This window comes from Sinohyriopsis cumingii, chromosome 19 (genome assembly GCF_028554795.1).
Source record: "Sinohyriopsis cumingii isolate HCF-2022 chromosome 19, ASM2855479v2, whole genome shotgun sequence".
Taxonomy (NCBI): Eukaryota; Metazoa; Mollusca; class Bivalvia; order Unionida; family Unionidae; genus Sinohyriopsis; species Sinohyriopsis cumingii.
This window is the reverse complement of record NC_142979.1, coordinates 35,150,671-35,169,392: the sequence shown is the minus strand read 5'-3', so window position 1 is coordinate 35,169,392 and position 18,722 is coordinate 35,150,671. Positions and strand designations below refer to the sequence as shown.

Here is an 18,722-nt window from a genome sequence, read left to right as displayed (position 1 = left end):
TAATAATCAGAGTAAAATATGGCTTACAAAATTGTTTATACAAATATCATGATCATTCAGAAGTTAAATGATTTGTTTATGGAGAAAGGCTTCTTGTAATGGTTAAAGGAGTCAATTACAGTCACTTTGCATAAAAACATTGTAAAATCAGTGACATATAACTTTAGCAAATCTTTGATTTCAACATATTACTTGACAGTAAATTTTAGCTAATTACCAATGTGCAAAAATGTAAATTTCTAGTGGCAATGGTTTAATATTATGAAAAGAGATACGATGTCTACTTGCATGTTATGATATGTAAACTCACACAAAATGTGATTGCTTATTCCAACACCACAGGATTATAAAACTGCAAGTAACATGAAGTGTTGCTGACAGTAAGGAAAGTTCTAAAATAATATATCAAACATTTTTTAAAACTACAATCCACCCATCCATTGACACAGTCTGATATTGTTCCTTTGTATCATAAAGGACTTACAAGATAGTGGTTATTAAAATGTTTCCTTTGTTCTGGTACTGTTTGTCTATCTGGCCTCTATTTGGCATTTACAACAAATACATTATCATCCCTTGAAATTTTTGAGAAAAATTAGTTCACTCACTAATTGGATAAAACTGTATTCTTACTAATAATTTCTGATGTACAGTGACCTTTCACTGACTGTACAAATTCTATTCAATACTCTGTAACTGAGGACACTAAAAGGTCTTTAAAAAGTCAGTTCAAGTTTTATTCACCAGATAATAATCATCATCCACAAATAAATGCAATCTCATACAGTATAAAGAAGAAAAGGGAAGAATGATGCAAATGAAGAAGGAAAGAATGAAAGTGATGTTAATGAACAAAAGAAGAATGTAAGTAATGTAAATCAACAAGGAATTTAAACCAATTTTTCCTAGTAAAATATGTTTCTTTAAAAATACTTACCCAATTACCCAGTCATAATATCTTTGGAGAACTACCACTGCCTCACAAATCTAGCATTCCCAGATACTATTTTAGCTAAAGGGAGCTAAAAGTTGTCTGCCTACCTATTTTGCGGTTGGGCTGAGAATATCCCAATTATTACTGGAGCAGAGAGCATGCTCTCTATGGACATAACTGCAGGGAGGCTAGGAGAGTGTATGTCTATTATGATTGGGTAAGAATTTTTGAAGAAACTTTTTTTACTAGAAAAAATTGGTTTCTTCTTTGAATATGTTACCCAATCATAATACCTTAGGAGAATAGGTAAGAGGTGGAGGGAGGCATATCCCCTTACTCCAGAGATACCACATCCAGTCTGCTAAGGTATTGAGACAGCTTCTATGTAACGAAACTGGAACTGACTCTATCTGTCCATCTGAAACTGTGCCATTGACTTCATATGCTCATGGGGGCCCGGAGTGGCCGAGTGGTCTAAAGCGCTCTCCGTTACGGATCACTGCCATCTCACCTCTGTCTGCGTGGGTTCGAGTCTCGGATTCGACCAATGTGGTTATGTGAGAAAGCTTGCCAGTAGCTTCTCGAGGGTCAGTGGTTCTTTCCGGGGATTTCCCAGGTTCTTCCTCCACAATTAATACTGGCCGCCATGTATAGCCTATCGTGTGCTGAAAAATGGCGTTAAACCCTACAACAACAACAACAACATATGCTCATGTAGTGGAGGTCTGTTGCACCTGAGCGATTCTTTCCATGCCTGGTTGCTAAATTGTTGAATTTTGAGGGCTTGTTTGAGATGACCCAGATGTGCAAGTTTGTGACGACGACAAAGTGTGCCAACTTGTAAAGGCAAAACTTTGTTGTGATAGAGAGAAAAAAGTTGGAAATGTAGATGGAGTATACTTTTCTTAGAAGTGAAAAACTCCTCCAACTTGTAATTGCACACCTTCCACGTAGCTTCTGGCTTTTGCAAGGTCTTGTGGTGAATAGAATGTGCTTCTTGGCACAAGCGGAAGTAATATCTGGGATATTCTTACACTGTGCCACCAAGACTTATATGTAAGGGGAGATCATTCTACTAAACCACTAAATAGGTTGGCAGACAACTTTTAACTTCCTTTAGCTAAAAGTAGTATCTAGGAGGGCTGGACTTGCAAGATAATGGTAGTTTTCCAAAGGTATTATGATTGAGTAACATATTTGAAGAAGAAGTAAAGAAAGTGATGTAAATCAAAATGGGAAGAATGAAATTGATGTAAATCAACAAAGGAAAATTGAAAGCAATGTAAATAACCAAGGTAAGAATGAAACTGATGTGAATAAAAAAAAGAGAAGAATGAATGTGATGTAAATCAACAAGGGAAGACTGAAAGTTATGTAAATGAACCAGAACACAAGGAATTTTCAAGCCAACATATAAACATTATGCTGCTTATCTATATTATCTATATTCAAAAAATACAACTTGTTCTATTTTGATAAATCATTCCATCTAGAACATAACGATTATTGGATACACATAGAACATAATCTAGAACATAAAGATTATTGGATATATATTGAACATATAGACATGATACAAATCATACTGAATATAAAGACATGATACAAATCATACTGAATATAAAGACATGATACAAATCATACTGAACATACAGACATGACACAAATCATACTGAACATACAGACATGATACAAATCATACTGAATATAGACATGATACAAATCATACTGAACACATAGACATGATATAAATCATACTGAACATATAGACATGATACAAATCATATTGAATATACAGACATGATACAAACCATATTGAATATACAGACATGATACAAATCATATTGAATATACAGACATGATACAAATCATATTGAATATACAGACATGATACAAATCATATTGAATATACAGATATGATACAAATCATATTGAATATACAGACATGATACAAATCATATTGAACATCCAGACATGATACAAATCATATTGAACATACAGACATGATACAAATCATATTGAACATACAGACATGATACAAATCAGATTGAAAAATCAAGTTAGTTCTTAATTAAAATACCTGTTACAAATATTCAGAGCATCACAGGTCTGACCAAACATGCATTTTTAGCACCCATTTTAAATGTCAGGAGAGAGGTTAAAACTTGTACAAAATGAAGTCATTTGACTGTTGAAAGAAAATCAGTTATTATGTGGGCTAAAAATGGTCATTAGTATTCTTGACATAACAAACTATATCCAAAATCAAATATAAACAAGAAAATAAAAAGAAAGGAAGATTTTGCCTACCAATGTCTTTTGTGAGGATAGCTTTGTAGAGGTCTCTTTGTAGCTTTGTTATTCCATGATATATCACAATTTCTGATTTCTTTGGCAAATCCTTCAGTACAGCTGACTTGGTCCTTCTTAGTAAGTATGGCTTTAGCAGCTTATGTAATTTTGACACATCTGTCAATAAAGGTTAAATATGTAATTAGTTCTTGCATCATTTAAATCATGTCAGAATAATTAACATGTAACCTCTTCAGCTGAAACTGAACAAATGTAACACAAAAATCAAAGTACTGAAAATACTCACTTGAAGGGTTGAAGTGATATTTATTTATATAAGATCAGATGGAACAACACAACACCTGAGATATTTCTAGTGATGGTCTTTTTTACCCCTATAAACAGACTCTCTAAATAATGTTATAATAATCTTCAAAATTTTATTTTCCTAATATGTGATTAAAGAGTCTATATCAACATTATAAAAGTCATTCAAGCAATTATTGTGGTAATTTACCTTTAAAAGCATTTTCTACTACGGTTTCAATTTTCAGCAGTGGACAATATCAAAGGGGGAAAATTACTAGGTCTAATCATTTACTCAAATATGAGTTGCCTTCCTTGACATATAAATGACAGTGGATCTACACTTTAGTTGTTGTTGTTGTTATTATTATTATAGGTTTAACAACATTTTCCAGCACAAGATAGGCTATACATGGCGGCCAGTATTAATGGTGGAGGAAGAACCCGGGAAAACCCTGGAAAGAACCACCATCCCACAAGAAGCCACCAGCAAGCTTTCTCAAATAACCACACTGGCCAAGCCTGAGACTCAAACCCACGCAGACAGGTGAGATGGCAGTGATCCATGGTGGAGAGCGCTTTAGACCACTTGGCCACTCGGGGCCCCCTACACTTTAGTAAAACCCTACAGTTTGTAACTGTTATTAGTAACACAAACATATATTTTGTAAAATAAAAGAAAATGAATATTATGCCATAAAAAAGAAAGAATTTAAATTCCTCCAAGGGAACAATGGACAGTTTGTCATAGGGTAATAATATTTCTCTCATGATAGTCCCAGGGTCCACGCGTTAAAAATGTGGTAAAACTTGGCAATGGAATTATCATTGGACAAAGCTTTCTAATAAAAACAACAAGGTAATTTTACAATGGTTTGTGATAAGCTTACCATCAAGTATGGGCTTAACATCACAGAAAAAGATTTAGGTGCAGCCTACCATCCTGCCAATTTTTGAAAATGAAATGCCTTAAGGATATATATTTTCAAAACTTACATCATTTATTTCACTGAATTATAATTTTGAACTTGAATATCAATAAGTGGTCCCAAACACTGCCGGCATCTTTGTGTTTCAAACCCAACAAAAGTTTTCAATGTTAACAAGGAACCTGCCCACTCATTTTCTGATTTCTGAAAGAGACCATTTTCAGTAATGGGGCAGATACAAGGCCTACACATATAGTAGGCAAAACGTTTGTCATCTGCATCCATAAATCTCAACATCACATAAATTAATGGAATTATCTCGAGCTGACAGAACCTTATAAACTACATCACTCCTGTTGTGTGAACAGGAATATGTAAATATGGAAGCGGTGTTGGTGTTGAAGTTTTTTTAGGTCAGAAAAGCAAAAGAGGTGACAGTGTAAGGGGCCACTTGGTGCCAATCAAGTTATAAATTAAAAATCAGTGAAATAAATCAGTAATTTCTGAGCAATCTGTTTTATCCTTGATTCTTTTTATTTTTAAAAATGGCATGGGGGGGGTACAAGCTGCTGGAAATGTAGGCTGAAATTATGGTAGTTAGCATTAGTAACTAGGATTATAGAACAATTCAAAATCAAAGCTGTCATTATAATGTCTCTAGCTTTTAGGATTTATTGTGAGAAAAAACCCCAGCATGTTTTGCTCCCAACACATAGTAAGAATAGCATACTAATATTACAAAGAAACAAATAAAACCCGTCCTAATGGACACATCCATTTAAAGGATAAATGCTCATTAAGAACAACACAATTATGAAACTGTTAAGTTTACTTACACAGAAAGATGTGATACCGTGGGTGTCCTTTATAGTCAGGTTTCATTGTACATGATATCCATATATCTATTACTACAGCCTTAGTGAACAAAAGATGGTACAACTCTTGTAGTTATCGTTACATTTATGTAAGCTCTCACCTAGGTATAAAGGTCGGCATGGCAGCATTTACTAAATCCCCATAATATTTTGCTACATAAATATCTTGCATATGATCATCACCTGCTAAATGTCGTCATCAATAGACACCATAAATAGTTCCAACACAAACAGTTTCACCAGTATACTCCTCTTGCTATATCAAATGAAACCTTGTTATCATTTTTAAATGTAGAAGCTATAACCCATAAAAATGTCACAAAAACAGTCTATTTGGAAAAAAACTACTTCTAATTAAACACATATTTACATGTATAATAAAAATCTTATTGAAATAACATAATAATGTCAACTTAAAATCATTATTTAAAGCAAGTGACTCATTTATAACATTTTAAGTAATGTTATTAATTTTAAGATACAGATGGGAAAACTACAAAGGGGCACAAATTTAGTAATTTACCTTCCTCTTCATCAACATTGCTGTATTTATTTAAGAACTTCTCCCTCTTCCAGGCAGGAAATTTTTCAGAATGGACAAAACTCAAAAGGGAATAAAGTTCATCTAAATTGTTCTGGACTGGAGTACCAGTCAGCAAAACTGGTTCTCTGAACTTCCACTGGAAATTTAAAAAGAAAAATACATGCTATCATGGAGCCAACCAGTCTGCCTTGTACAATATCTGTATAAAATGGTTTGCACTGTTCCAGTAGAGGACAAATAGAATAAAAATGGGACACTCGAACTAATGACAAAACCAACATAATTGATGAGAAATTAATGAAAGAAAATAATGAACCAGTCACCCCAAGATTCTTGATGTAGAAAACAGTTAACTTTTTTCATACATCTGTGCTGTAATCCTACACATGCATCCCTTCGTTAAGTTTATGACCCTACCATGTGTAGTATCTGAGAAATTAAACATACATGCAAAAATGAACAATAGTCAGTGATTTATCAAATTTAGTCAGGTATACGTTCAAAATTTTTTATATGCAATATATAAAATTAATACCTTAACCAAGTTTCTTGACTCTACCAAAAACAATGCCAGAGAAACTCTAAGACAGCTAAACAGCTAACTTAGTTTAAGCTTTTGACAGAAAACTTCCCAGATCATTATCTGAGTGGTTTGTCAGAAAATATTTCTTCATATTCCTTAAATGAATACACTACTCATGGATCTCAGCTCTTTAGGATAACAAAATGGCCCGGCCTGCATGCTGAGCCCATTATCTAAACATTGCTGCAAAATATGAAACATTGACCTTTACTGTCAAAAAGCAGAACCAGCATGTCATGTAGTAAATTTATTACCTACATAATGATTCATCTGATGAATGAACAACATTCATCATGGGGTTAAGCAAATATAAAAAAACTGAATAACTTGAACCCAAACCTTAAAAAGTAAATTTCTAAACCATAACCTTGTCTCAAAGACAATGGGCCAAGCATGCTTCTCATCATACAACTTTATCTCTACTTTTTGATGATTAAGCACAAGTATAATAAAATTCATCAAGGATTTATGAAATATAAGCAAAAGAAATAAGTTTGATCGAAACCTTAATGTAATTTTATTTTACTGTGACCTCAATCCAAGGGCCACAGAAGCAAGCAAGAGTATGACTGTATGAATTGTCCTCACTTCATAATGATTAATGCCAAGTGTGATGAGAATCTATGAGGGATTTTAAGAAATATTAGCAAATGAAAATACTTTAACCAAAACCATAATGCAAATTTTCTAAGAACTTGACCACAAGGTAAAAGGGGTAAATGCACATGGCATAGCTACAGAATGATTCATGCCAAGTATGATGAACATCTATGGAGGGTTTAAGAAAATTACATAAATGAAAAACATTTGCAAAACAAGCACCTGATGCAACTGCTGTTCTTGTGCCTTCAAATGACAATAATAAGGTAAATATGATAGATAAGCAATCGGTCATGAAATGATTGAGATACAGCAAGCATCAAAACTTGCCCCAAAACTTGAACTACGTGGGATGCCAATGCTAGGGCCAACATCATTATCAGGGTGACTCAGAAACTAACTTAAAAGATTCACTAAACAGGTTAGTCAATCAGGTATTAACGTGATGACCTAATTTGATGAAACTTCATCAAGTTCTATACCCCACCGTGAACAGTGTATAATGACTGAGATATCAAGTACAGAACTTGAAATGTAGGTCACACTCCAAAGTTATCGTCTGAAATGGATAGAGGTAAATGCCTTTACTAAGTTTCATGACTCATATGTAAATGATGCCTGAAAAAGACAAACAAATGCTTTACTTAGTCCATACTCTTGAAACAAAATGTGTCCCCCATAACTACATGATCTGTCCAAACAAAATTTGTCCCCCACAACTACGTGATCTGTCCAAACAAAATGTGTCCCCCATAACTACATGATCTGTCCAAACAAAATTTGTCCCCCATAAATACGTGATCTTTCCAAACAAAATTTGTCCCCCATAACTACGTGATCTGTCCAAACAAAATGTGTTCAATCAACTTTTCTGAAATTAATTCAAGTGTAAATAAGATAAACAAAAGGCCAAGGTGGACCTGATATCACTCACAATGTAGACTTATGCCCAACAGCCAATGTAAGAGCAGTTGGCCAAGAAATGAGGGTCAGTATGAATCTTATATGGAAATTGTGTTCAACACTGTTGATTGCATACATTATGACAACATTTATTTCAGTGTTACTCTTGTTTTCATATCTACATTCCTTTTTAATGGCATATCAAGGTAGAAAAGCATCATGTGTATAAATTTTAAAGACCTTCAAGCTAAGTCTTTTCTTTTCAAATATGGTCAAAATTCTGTTAACTGTCTTTTTAAAGAGACTATAAGAAGTTTTCTGTTTTACTAACAGCAACCATATTTGGCCACCAATTGGTTTCATTTGTACAAACTTAAAAGTTCTAGAATGCTTTCAGACTTGGACAAATATGTTAAGTGCTTTATGAGAAGTTTAAAAGGATTCTCTATTTTTAGCAATGACAGCCATGTCTGATGAATTGGAATCATCTGTAAAAATTTCAAAACCAGAATACTTTCTGTCAAATTTGTTTCACAATCTGCTAAACAGTTTTTGAAAGAAAAAAAAATCATGTCAATTTTTTTCTGTTTTTCTTAAATCTGGTAAAGTGTTAATGTTCATTTTCTCATAAGTCTTTCAAAAAAAAATTCTCTCCTTAGTAATGATAATCATATTTTATGGTGAATCTTACTAATTTACACAAATCTGAAAGACTTGCATACCTGGTTTCTTTTAAGTGTAATCTAATTCTGTTCAGCAGTTTTGAAGAAGTCATTTCAAGTTTTTTATTATTAAATTTGAAAGACCTTGATGCCAGGTTTTCTATTATTAATAATGTTTATAATATTTGATGATAGATTGCATTTCTATAAAATTAAAAGCTCTCCAAACCAGAATGCCTACTATCAAGTTAGTTCAAATTATGTTGAGTGGTTTTTAGAATACTATTGGGTCATTTGAAGATGTTCTGCTTTTGGTAATGGTGCAGATCAGTATGGATTCCAAAACTTTTAAAGTCATTTGTTCCAGAAAGCTTTTTATTGATAAATTTGGTCAAATTCTACTTAACAGTTTCTGAGAAGTCATTTAATAGTTTTTTTTTTATTTTTTGTAATTGTGGCCATATTTAATTGCCAATTGGCATCATTTTAATAAAACTGAAACCCCTTCATCCTGAATGCTTTCTGTCAAATTCTGTTCAGCTATTTTTAAGACAAAAATTGTTTATAGGTTTTTCCATTGTTAGTTGTTGTTGTTGTGGGGTTTAACACCATTTTTCAGCACACGATAGGCTATGCATGGTGACCAGTATTAATGGTGGAGGAAGAACCTCGGAAAGAACCACCGACCCACGAGAAGCTACTAGCAAGCTTTCTCACAATCCCACATAGGCCATTGTTAGTAACAGTTGCCATATTTAGTGGCTCATCAGCATCATTTGCACAAATCTAAAAGGACTTTAAGACAGGATGCTTTCTGTCAAAGTGGACAAATTCTGTCCAGTGCTACCTGAAAAGAAGTTCCAAAACATTTTTCAAATGCTGCCAGAATGCTTTGTCAAATCATGCGTAAATTGGTCAAGTAGTATTTCACCAGATATTTGTCAATCACAACTGTGAACATAGGACAGATAACAAATGATAGATGAATTACAATACTATAAGCTCAGGTGACCTTACTAACAATGAGTTAAAAACAACATTGTCATTAAAGCAAGAAATGCAAGTTTCGGTGGTGTCTGTGCTTTTTTTACTTCCATTAATCAAATCGGGCAAAGTATAGACTATGCTATTTTGAGATTAATGGTTATGGTATATGCAAATCAAAAGTGATCAAACATATCAGAAAATTTGAAAACATATGATTCAACTTTAGAGCACTTAGGAAAGACTCAGAACCAGAAGGCTCTGATTTTGTATTTAAAAACTCTTGCCTCAAGTTCCAGCAAACATTTCGCTGCATAAACTATGTGTGAACCCTCTCATATTAATCTGTACAATAATTACCAAACTCAGGGCCTGGAATAGCTGAGAATCCTGGTTTTTAAGTCTGTGAGCTTCATCTACTGCCAAAACATGCCATGGAATTTTGCCCAGGAACAGGTAATCTTTGAGACAAATCTACAAAAGAGAGGGGAAAAAATGAAGAAAAAAAAATTATGTAGTAATTCTCAGCAGCAAAAGTACAACTTCTAATGGAAAAAAATTTAACTATCAATATAGGAACTATACTCTTTTACTGGTATCAATGCTCACCAAATAAGAGTGTGCTGAACCAGACAACAACCACTCAAAAATTGGTAAATGTTAATACCAGATACAATATGTATGATTACTATTTTACATAAAAGAAATTTAAGTTCCACTAGTGATGGCACTATCAGGTACATTGGTTTTACTTAATCATTTTTCTCTTTATCCTTCTTTGGGGTGGCAAGTGCTTCTGACTGACTGATAAAAAGGTACATGTACATGAGTATTTTGCAAGAAAGCCAATTTCAAAGATCTACTGAGAAATAACCACTTTGGTGCATTGTTCAGTATAATATTCTGTCATTTCTGAGGCATAAAGCAACTACCAGATATTTGGTAGGTAAATACAGGCAATTACACAGAATATTTACCATATTTAATATGCAAGTATGAATATATACCACTTACTGTTGAGCAGATGAAATGAAAATCCCCTTACTGTATATTATTATTTATACTGCTCAGAGGGAGCAAGCTGCATCAGGGCAAGACAACACATCTTATTTCTCTACTCAGAAGATCTTTTGCTACTGTATGACTGGACAATGTAACTGAACTGCGTGTTTTCAGCCAACACAAAATGAGGAATGTAGAGTCATTTGTCATGGGAACGGCATGGAAAAGTATAACACACTGCTGCATAAATATATCATGAAACCTAATACTGACATACTGATGTGGCCAGATGGATACACCCTATAAAACAAGACTGCAAACACATTATTAGAGAGACTGTGTATTATTACAACTTTTAACACATTTACACATTAGTTCATTACAAGGCTCGAAATTAGCGGTAGTCCGCTAGCCCAAGGCTAGCAGATTTCCTGTCAGACTAGTAACTTTCATAATGTTAATAGTCCGATGGTCTAGTAAGTTTCGGTTATCAATAGTCAGTGTTTGTTTACGCCATTCCCTAATAATGACTTGACTTAGCAGATGTTCTGTAGAATCAAAGCAGTGGCCATTGTAAACACAGTCATAAAATATTAGCATGAGAAGATGAAGTCAATTTCTGCCTCGGGAAGGTGCGCTTCTGTAACAAGAATCCATCTGATTTTGTGCATTTCACTTAACAGCGCAAATTATGGTCCCGTCATTAACAACAGAAGTTTGGTAATTGATCCTATTTAATCTGATAACGAATTAAATGAAAAAATGATGTGGTATCACACTTTATTCACTCGACCACAGTAACAAACTATTAAGCGGTATACAACACAAAAGAACACGACAAAAACTATTCAAAGAAATTAGTTCCCACTTTCACACTTTTTTTTATTTAAGGTTGTTCTTTTTTGCTCGCTACCCAAACGCTCCAACAGTCACAAACAGGAAACCATATTTTACATTTCCATCGAAATAATTATAAGAATTAGATCAATTTATTATGATTACATTACTGACACATCCTTTCCATACAATTACTTTTTCTATGATGATTAGAATATTTTATATATTTTTCCCTTACAAAAATGAACAAATAATTGAATAAACATGGAGATATCCAAGCAGAATGCCGTACATTTGTTGGGAATTAAAATGCCGTACATTTGTTGGGAATTAAAATTTCTGAGCATGGACATCTAAGATTTAAAAATTTTCTGCCTTATTATTAATTTCAACAATACACTGAGGTTCGATTAATTAGGAACAATTACCAAACTTAATTGGAGCTTTTAAATACAATGTGCCGAGTGTCAGATGGCTTCATTTGATGGGAACACACCTTTTCCAAGCTGAAACTAACACTATCTTCTGATACTAATTTTTATAACAGTGTTTACAATAGCCACTGCTTTGATCAAGGAGAACATAGCTGAAGTTAAGTCTTTGTTAGGGAGAGGCCATTTAACTGTGGGCTGGGGCAAAGACACTTGTTTTGAAAAGTGTTTCTTGCTCTGACTTTCTTATATCAAGGACACTGTGCCATTCCTTTTCTTGCTTTAAATAATTCACATCAGCTATACTATAACATCTCATATTTCAAAACAAGGCACAATTCCCTCCTTGTAAGACATGTGGCATTTGATAGAAGGTGTTCAGCCACCGGAAAAAAAGCAAAAGTTGAATGAAAATGATGAAGAATAATTCTTATGATAGGGAAAAGTATAATGGAAAGTTTCAGAAGAAATGGACAAAAGATGGGGAAGGGCTGAATTATGATGAGGAAAGAAACATTATGTGGTGTAACTGGTGTATGCAATTTGCACAAAGAAACACTGGCAATTCCAAAGGACACCAAAACTTTAAATATTATCAGTGTCTGTCTGATCTCCACATGGAGATCTGATTTTAGTCAGATTGTTTAAGTAAGCATGTGATTGGCTTTATTATATCCATTTTATGTCAATTTAAGATTAAAACCACTTAAAAGTTTAATTTCTGAATGCAAGACATTTTATTTTTCTCATAATTTTCTGCATGATTTATCTTTTTCAAAGTGTATCACACAAACTGAAATATTAGAAGTCATTCCTTTCAGAGTGTCAGTTTCAATTCACAGCTAAAAAACTTCAGTTGAGTTTCTGCCCTCTCTTACTTACTACTTGGTAGGCAATAGTAGTTTATAGTTTTATTGACTGATGATTCAGCAGTCATCAAGAATTAAATTGATTTTTAAAACAGTTTTTAGTTAATAAATTTATCTTTCTTTTACAATAGTTTTATTATATTTCTCAGGAGCACCTAAGGATTTCTTCAAACTTGAGGAATTCATCAAATATGTTCTAAACAATAAAAGAACTTCTAGCTGTGCCAATCTAAAATCTCATAGTTTTTCACCTTTTCCACTATGATCTCTGCCTTTGTAAAGAAATAATCACACTGTCTTAAGTCTAGCAAACAAGATATATAAATTTAAAATCTCAGTTTCAGGAGAAATTTACTGAAATAATATCCAGGTGCCTCATTTACAACCACAATACTTATACAGGATACAAAAATGATGTTATTCCTGTTTAAACAAATTTTGGAGATTTTTTTTTGATTTTAATGCAAAATAACCAATGGCAAAATTGTTGCTACTGACATCAGTGCCAATAAAAAATTCATATCATGTGACAGAAAACAGTTGCTGCAATGAAAAAGAGTCAGACACAGCGTGTCAAAGCAATGAAGTTCAGTTGCCAGATATTACTTACAGCTCTAAAAATATTGGCATGCAAACTGAAAATGAAACAGAAAACAACTTCACAAAACAGTGAAACATGAAAAAGTATTTGTGCAGCAAACAATCAAAAAAACTGCATGTATTAAAAAACCAGGAAGCTCAATACAGACAAAAATTAGACTCAATTAATATTCGAATCGGTCACTATTCTGTAAAAAATGTCAACAAAAGAGATTGCACATAAAAAATCAATAATCATTGTTTTCATGAACTTCAGCAGCTTAACAAAAAAACAACATCAAAGCTTCACAAAGCAGAAGGTGCCTGTCGCAAACACATTGAGGAATTGGAATTGTTAAGAAGAGACCATGAGGAACTTCAAGAGCAGCATCAACTGCTCACCCAAAAAATCGTCACTGAAAAGTCAAGAAAAGTAACTGCTCAAAAATCAAACAGTAAGCTCAGAAGCAAAGTGTCTCTACTGAAATAGTCTATATCTAAAATGAAATATGACAACACAATGAAAACTATGACATCAACAAAAAGAGACACCAATTTGAAACTAGCTACATTGACTCATAAGTTATCAGAAAAAGACCTAATGGTGTGCGAGTTACAGGATAAAATTGAAGACTTACAGGAAATGAAAGAAAATCAAATCAAAACAAACCAAACAGATGGAACTTACAGTCATAAACTAAGGTTGTGTGTAATCCAGCTGGCAGGTCTGGAAGTTGCCACGGAGAAAGTGACACCTGTCACTGAAGTTGTATCAGAAATACTTTTGAAAAAAAGCTTGACAAAAATGAGTTACTAAATAGCACAACAGTACAAACAGTTATAGACGAAGGACATTTCATTGCGAAGGCATAAATTGCTAAAAAAATAGACAATTGTAAAAATTGGGGTCTTAATCGGGATGGGACTACCAGGCGTAAACAGAAAATAATTGACACAGTGGTAACACTAGACAATGGTGAGATTGCCAGTCTGGGATTTACCCACGTTTCAAGAGAAACCGCCAAAATCATTACAGATGTTACAAAAAATCACCTCACTGAAATAGCCGACATAAGAAGCAAATCATTCAGAAAACAACCTAATGAGGATTTTATTGTTAATTCCGTTGCTAAGCTTGCATTCACAATGAGTGATCGTGCTAGTAATGAGAAGCTGGCTGACAAACTTATAAATGAGTGGAGGGATGAAATGTTAAAAAGTTGTGAGAATGACTTTGACAAACAGTCTGTTAAAAAACTTTCATTGTACGGCCCATGTCTTGTTGGGTTTTCATGGATATATATGTAATGACATTAAAGTACTGGAAAAATCTTTGGTAGACCAGTATGGCCCAATAGGATGAGACAGCCCGCCAATCTTTAAATTCTGGTCCAAGGCAGGTATCATCATTGAGCAAGTTGTCCATACGACATCAGACACTTTTGGGCCGGCCGGCGACCACCTTGGACTGCGCGATCGATGGGAAGCCTACTGTACTGAAAAAGGTATATTGTTTACTGATCGGAGTTGGAGAGAATTTTTCATTTTAAGCTATAATCCACAGACCACTGTGACCATATTATGCTTAAACGTACCAAAACCTTGGAGTTGCAGTGCATTTTAACTTTTTTCTTTTAATTCAGTCATTTGAATGGTGATTATTATATATTTTGCAACTTTTGTGGAAATGCAACATCGAAAATTGACATGCTGGGAATAATCGGTATAACTGCTTTTAAATCTTTTATTTTTTTACTTCAGTTCATGTTTTATTTAAAGATACAAATATTTTATTCCAGAAATCAAGTCGACAGTTGGGAACTATCGCGACAATAGGTTTAATGGTTTATTCCAAACAGCAGCTGAGATTCTAGTACATCACCTGGATTTCCGGACATTCATCAGAATTGTACATGTACCAAACAAAAAAATTCTACCTGTCGATGCAGATTTAAACTCTGACCATATTGTGACTATGTTGCTAGCTCTAGGGTTTGTGTATGTTAAAGTGACTGGCCCATACTGGGAACTCATTACATCGGGGAAAGTGCTATACTTAGAATTGTATGTATACATTCAAAACTTGCAGAAGTATTTAAAAGATTGTGTGGAGAAACCCAAACTGACTGAAAGTGATGAACATTGGTTGGGCGAGGTTTATGACATTGCAATTGAGCAACGCTTCTATGAAGTCATAAAATCTATAAAGATTGACAGAAAATTACTGAATCAAGTTATTACTTCTATGTGTAAGTCAGTGGTAGTAACTATTGAAAAACAACTCTCTGATTTCTTGCCTGGTGGGCAGTTCAGTGAAGCAGCAGATCCAAAGACAATGATGAGGACACAGTTCACGCAAGTGACCAATCTTGGCTGTGAACACCACTTTGGAGACCTTGATAACAGTCAGAAGCATAGACCAAATGCCTCCTTGCACCACCACTCCTCCATTCAACTACTCAAGAGAAACCGTATCAGAATGAAAGAGTGGAATGAGAGTACGACTCCCACAGAAAAAGAGTCATTGTGGAAGAGTGCACGCCATGGTGGAAAAGACTTGCATCTTAAACATAAAGAACACCAGAAACGTGTGTACAGTGAAATATTGGACCAAATGAATGAACCGCCACCAAAGAAGGGAAAACGAAATCTGAATGGCAATGATGAACTTTATGAAAGTGAAATAGATGAACTCAATACAGTATGTCAACAGCTGCCTGTTCTAGACCAGCTTAAGGAAAATGATTATGTTATCGTTGCATACCAGGATGCTTGGTACCCTGGATGTGTTCATGAAATTAAAAGCAACAATAATAAAAATTTAATAGTTAAATTCATGGCACCATGTAGGAAAGCTGGAGTTTTTAAATGGCCCAGCAGAGACAATGTTCAGGAAGTTAAGCCTAAATTTGTCATAGCGATTTGTCTAAATTCTGGACGTCAGTGGGCATTTTCAGATCATAGAAATATTGATGAACTGTTTACAATGTATGCCAATGTTTTCTTCGTAATTAAATGACTTGTTAAGAAATATGTTTTATAGTATCTGAATTGTCTGGATGAAGAAAAAAAAATTTTTTTAACCCCTTATTTTTTTCCCTACATTGAAATCTAGTGGACATAGGTATAATTTATTGTAAATATTTGAATTCTACAGGAACAATGCAATAAGTCTGACACGTTTCATGGAGATATCTTTTTTAGATCAAAAGTTATGATGTAAATACTTATCGTATTAAACGTGTTGGGTCCGCGACTTAAATGAATGAAACATGCATTTAAAGAAGGCAAAAATTCACTGACAAGACAATTTTTGCCAAGATTCAAATAGTCATAACTTCTGAACTAATCAAAATATTTCAGAAGCTAAAACTGTTCTGAAAAGGTCTGAATGAGCTCCATAAGAATCAATCATTAAAATGCAAATATGAAGACTTTCTAATTTTGACTGGGGTTGCTAGTAAAATGATTGTAGGGGTATACCTTAATCCTCAAATTCATAATTTTTATTTTAAAACCTTCACTTAATCTTAAATGTAGCCAATACAATTTCAAGGCATTCATAGCATTTCTAATCCACACAAAATATAAATGATATTAAAAAGGTATAATCATCAAAGGCAGCGTATCAATTTTTATAAACTGTTATTGCAGTGTTCTCATGCAGTAATATTAGATGCTATAAATAGATACAGCAACTGTTGTAGCGGCCATATGACTTTCAAAAACTTTAACAAGGAATCTTAATGTTGACACCATCAAAGCTGCTGTTGCAGGTTAATCAGGAAAACCTACTTTGTCTGGGTGCAAATGTTCATTATATACACTGATGCCCCTTCAAGACTGAAATGTCAGGAAACCAAAATCCCCTTTAAACTGAAATAGTTTCCTTATCCCTATGTCCCCTTATCCTTTAACTTGGTAATCTTAAATCCTCTCAAAACTAAAGTTTAATTTAGTCCCAAGGGTTGTCAGTTTTGAACCACTGAAATATAGTAATATTATACAAAAGTTTCAGTTATATACAGCAACTGATGTGGAAAATATATGATTCCCAAAATTTTAAATACAGAAATAATCACATCATTATTAATGCCATAAAAAATTATACCGACATTGAGCCATCCACATGAGACAGATAGTTTCATAATTATGGGCGTGATACATTGGGACAAGTTCAGAACTTGCCATTCACAGGTGAGATAAACAGTTTCATAATTATGAACTTCATTAACAGGATAAGTTCATAACTTGCCCTTCACAGATGGGACAAATAGTTGTTGTTGTTGGGGGGGGGGGGGTAACACCATTTTTCAGCACAAGATAGGCTATACATGGCGGCCAGTATTAATGGCGGAGGAAGAACCCAGGAAAACCCAGGAAAGAACCACCGACCCACGAAAAGCTACTGGCAAGTTTTCTCACATACCAACATAGGCCGAACCCAAGACTTGAACCACGCTGACAGAGGAGAGATGGCAGTGATCTGTAACGGTGAGTGCTTTTGACCACTTGACCAATCAAGGCCCCAGGGGACAAATAGTTTCATAACTACTGACTGGATACATTGACATAAGTTAAGACCTTGCATTACAAAGGTGGGAAAAATAGTTTCATAATTATAGGCTTGATACAATGTGATAAGTTTAGACCTCATATGTTGTGAGAAGAACTTCAAATGGTTTGATTCCTTTAGATCTGTCTGCCTTGATGCCCATAGCAATTTCTGTCCTTTTGTCTTTATCTCCAATGTAGCACTTAACCTTCAGACCAGGAGCAAATCTGAAACGAGAAATTAAAGATAGTTTATTAAAACCAGTCACTGTGGCTTGTACTAGTTTGAGGTCAGGCCTGGCTATCAAAGTAACGAAGCATGCAACTAGCCAATCCAGAGTTATCCACAGACCAATATGGCACAAGGCTGCACTGGGCTTTGATCTCAGAAGCTCTGGTGTTGTTATACTTGCATGAAAATTGCTGACATAAGTATCAATCAGACTGATATTACATTATGAATAAGCCAAATTAGAAAAACCTGTACAATAGTGAAAACTTGAGGATGATTAATTGTGAAACTCTACAGTATTTAACTAAGAAAATGAATCAAGCAATCTAAAATCACTAAAGAATCTGTAGGCTACCATGCTCTTTTTTGTGCTACTCTTAGAAAGGGTTATTACAAATATGAGTTGTTGTGGTTGTGAGTTGTATTTTTAACATAGCTTTAAAAAAAAAATTAGTCATATCACTACGATGTCTGCAATGTGACAGTTTATAGTGACGTCTAGCACTGGGCATCATGCCGCAGACATGTAGCAATTACAAATATGAGAAAAGTGCCTGACATTACTAAATGCACCTCGATAACTCGTGCAGAGGGGTCCACAAACAT

At 34.2% G+C, this 18,722-nt stretch overlaps 1 protein-coding gene across 1 annotated transcript in view; it reads right to left on the bottom strand.

The window, feature by feature from the left end:
* Positions 1-18,722, bottom strand: part of LOC149775432 (ATP-dependent chromatin remodeler CHD1L-like) — a 79,667-nt gene that overhangs the window by 54,388 nt on the left and 6,557 nt on the right. Inside the window, exons 4-7 of the mRNA XM_089943026.1 lie at positions 17,983-18,112; positions 9,973-10,086; positions 5,860-6,016; positions 3,245-3,403 (exon numbers count right to left, since the gene is read on the bottom strand). Of these exons, the coding sequence (XP_089799152.1) occupies positions 3,245-3,403; positions 5,860-6,016; positions 9,973-10,086; positions 17,983-18,112 (560 nt within the window). The remainder of the gene's footprint in view (positions 1-3,244; positions 3,404-5,859; positions 6,017-9,972; positions 10,087-17,982; positions 18,113-18,722) is intronic.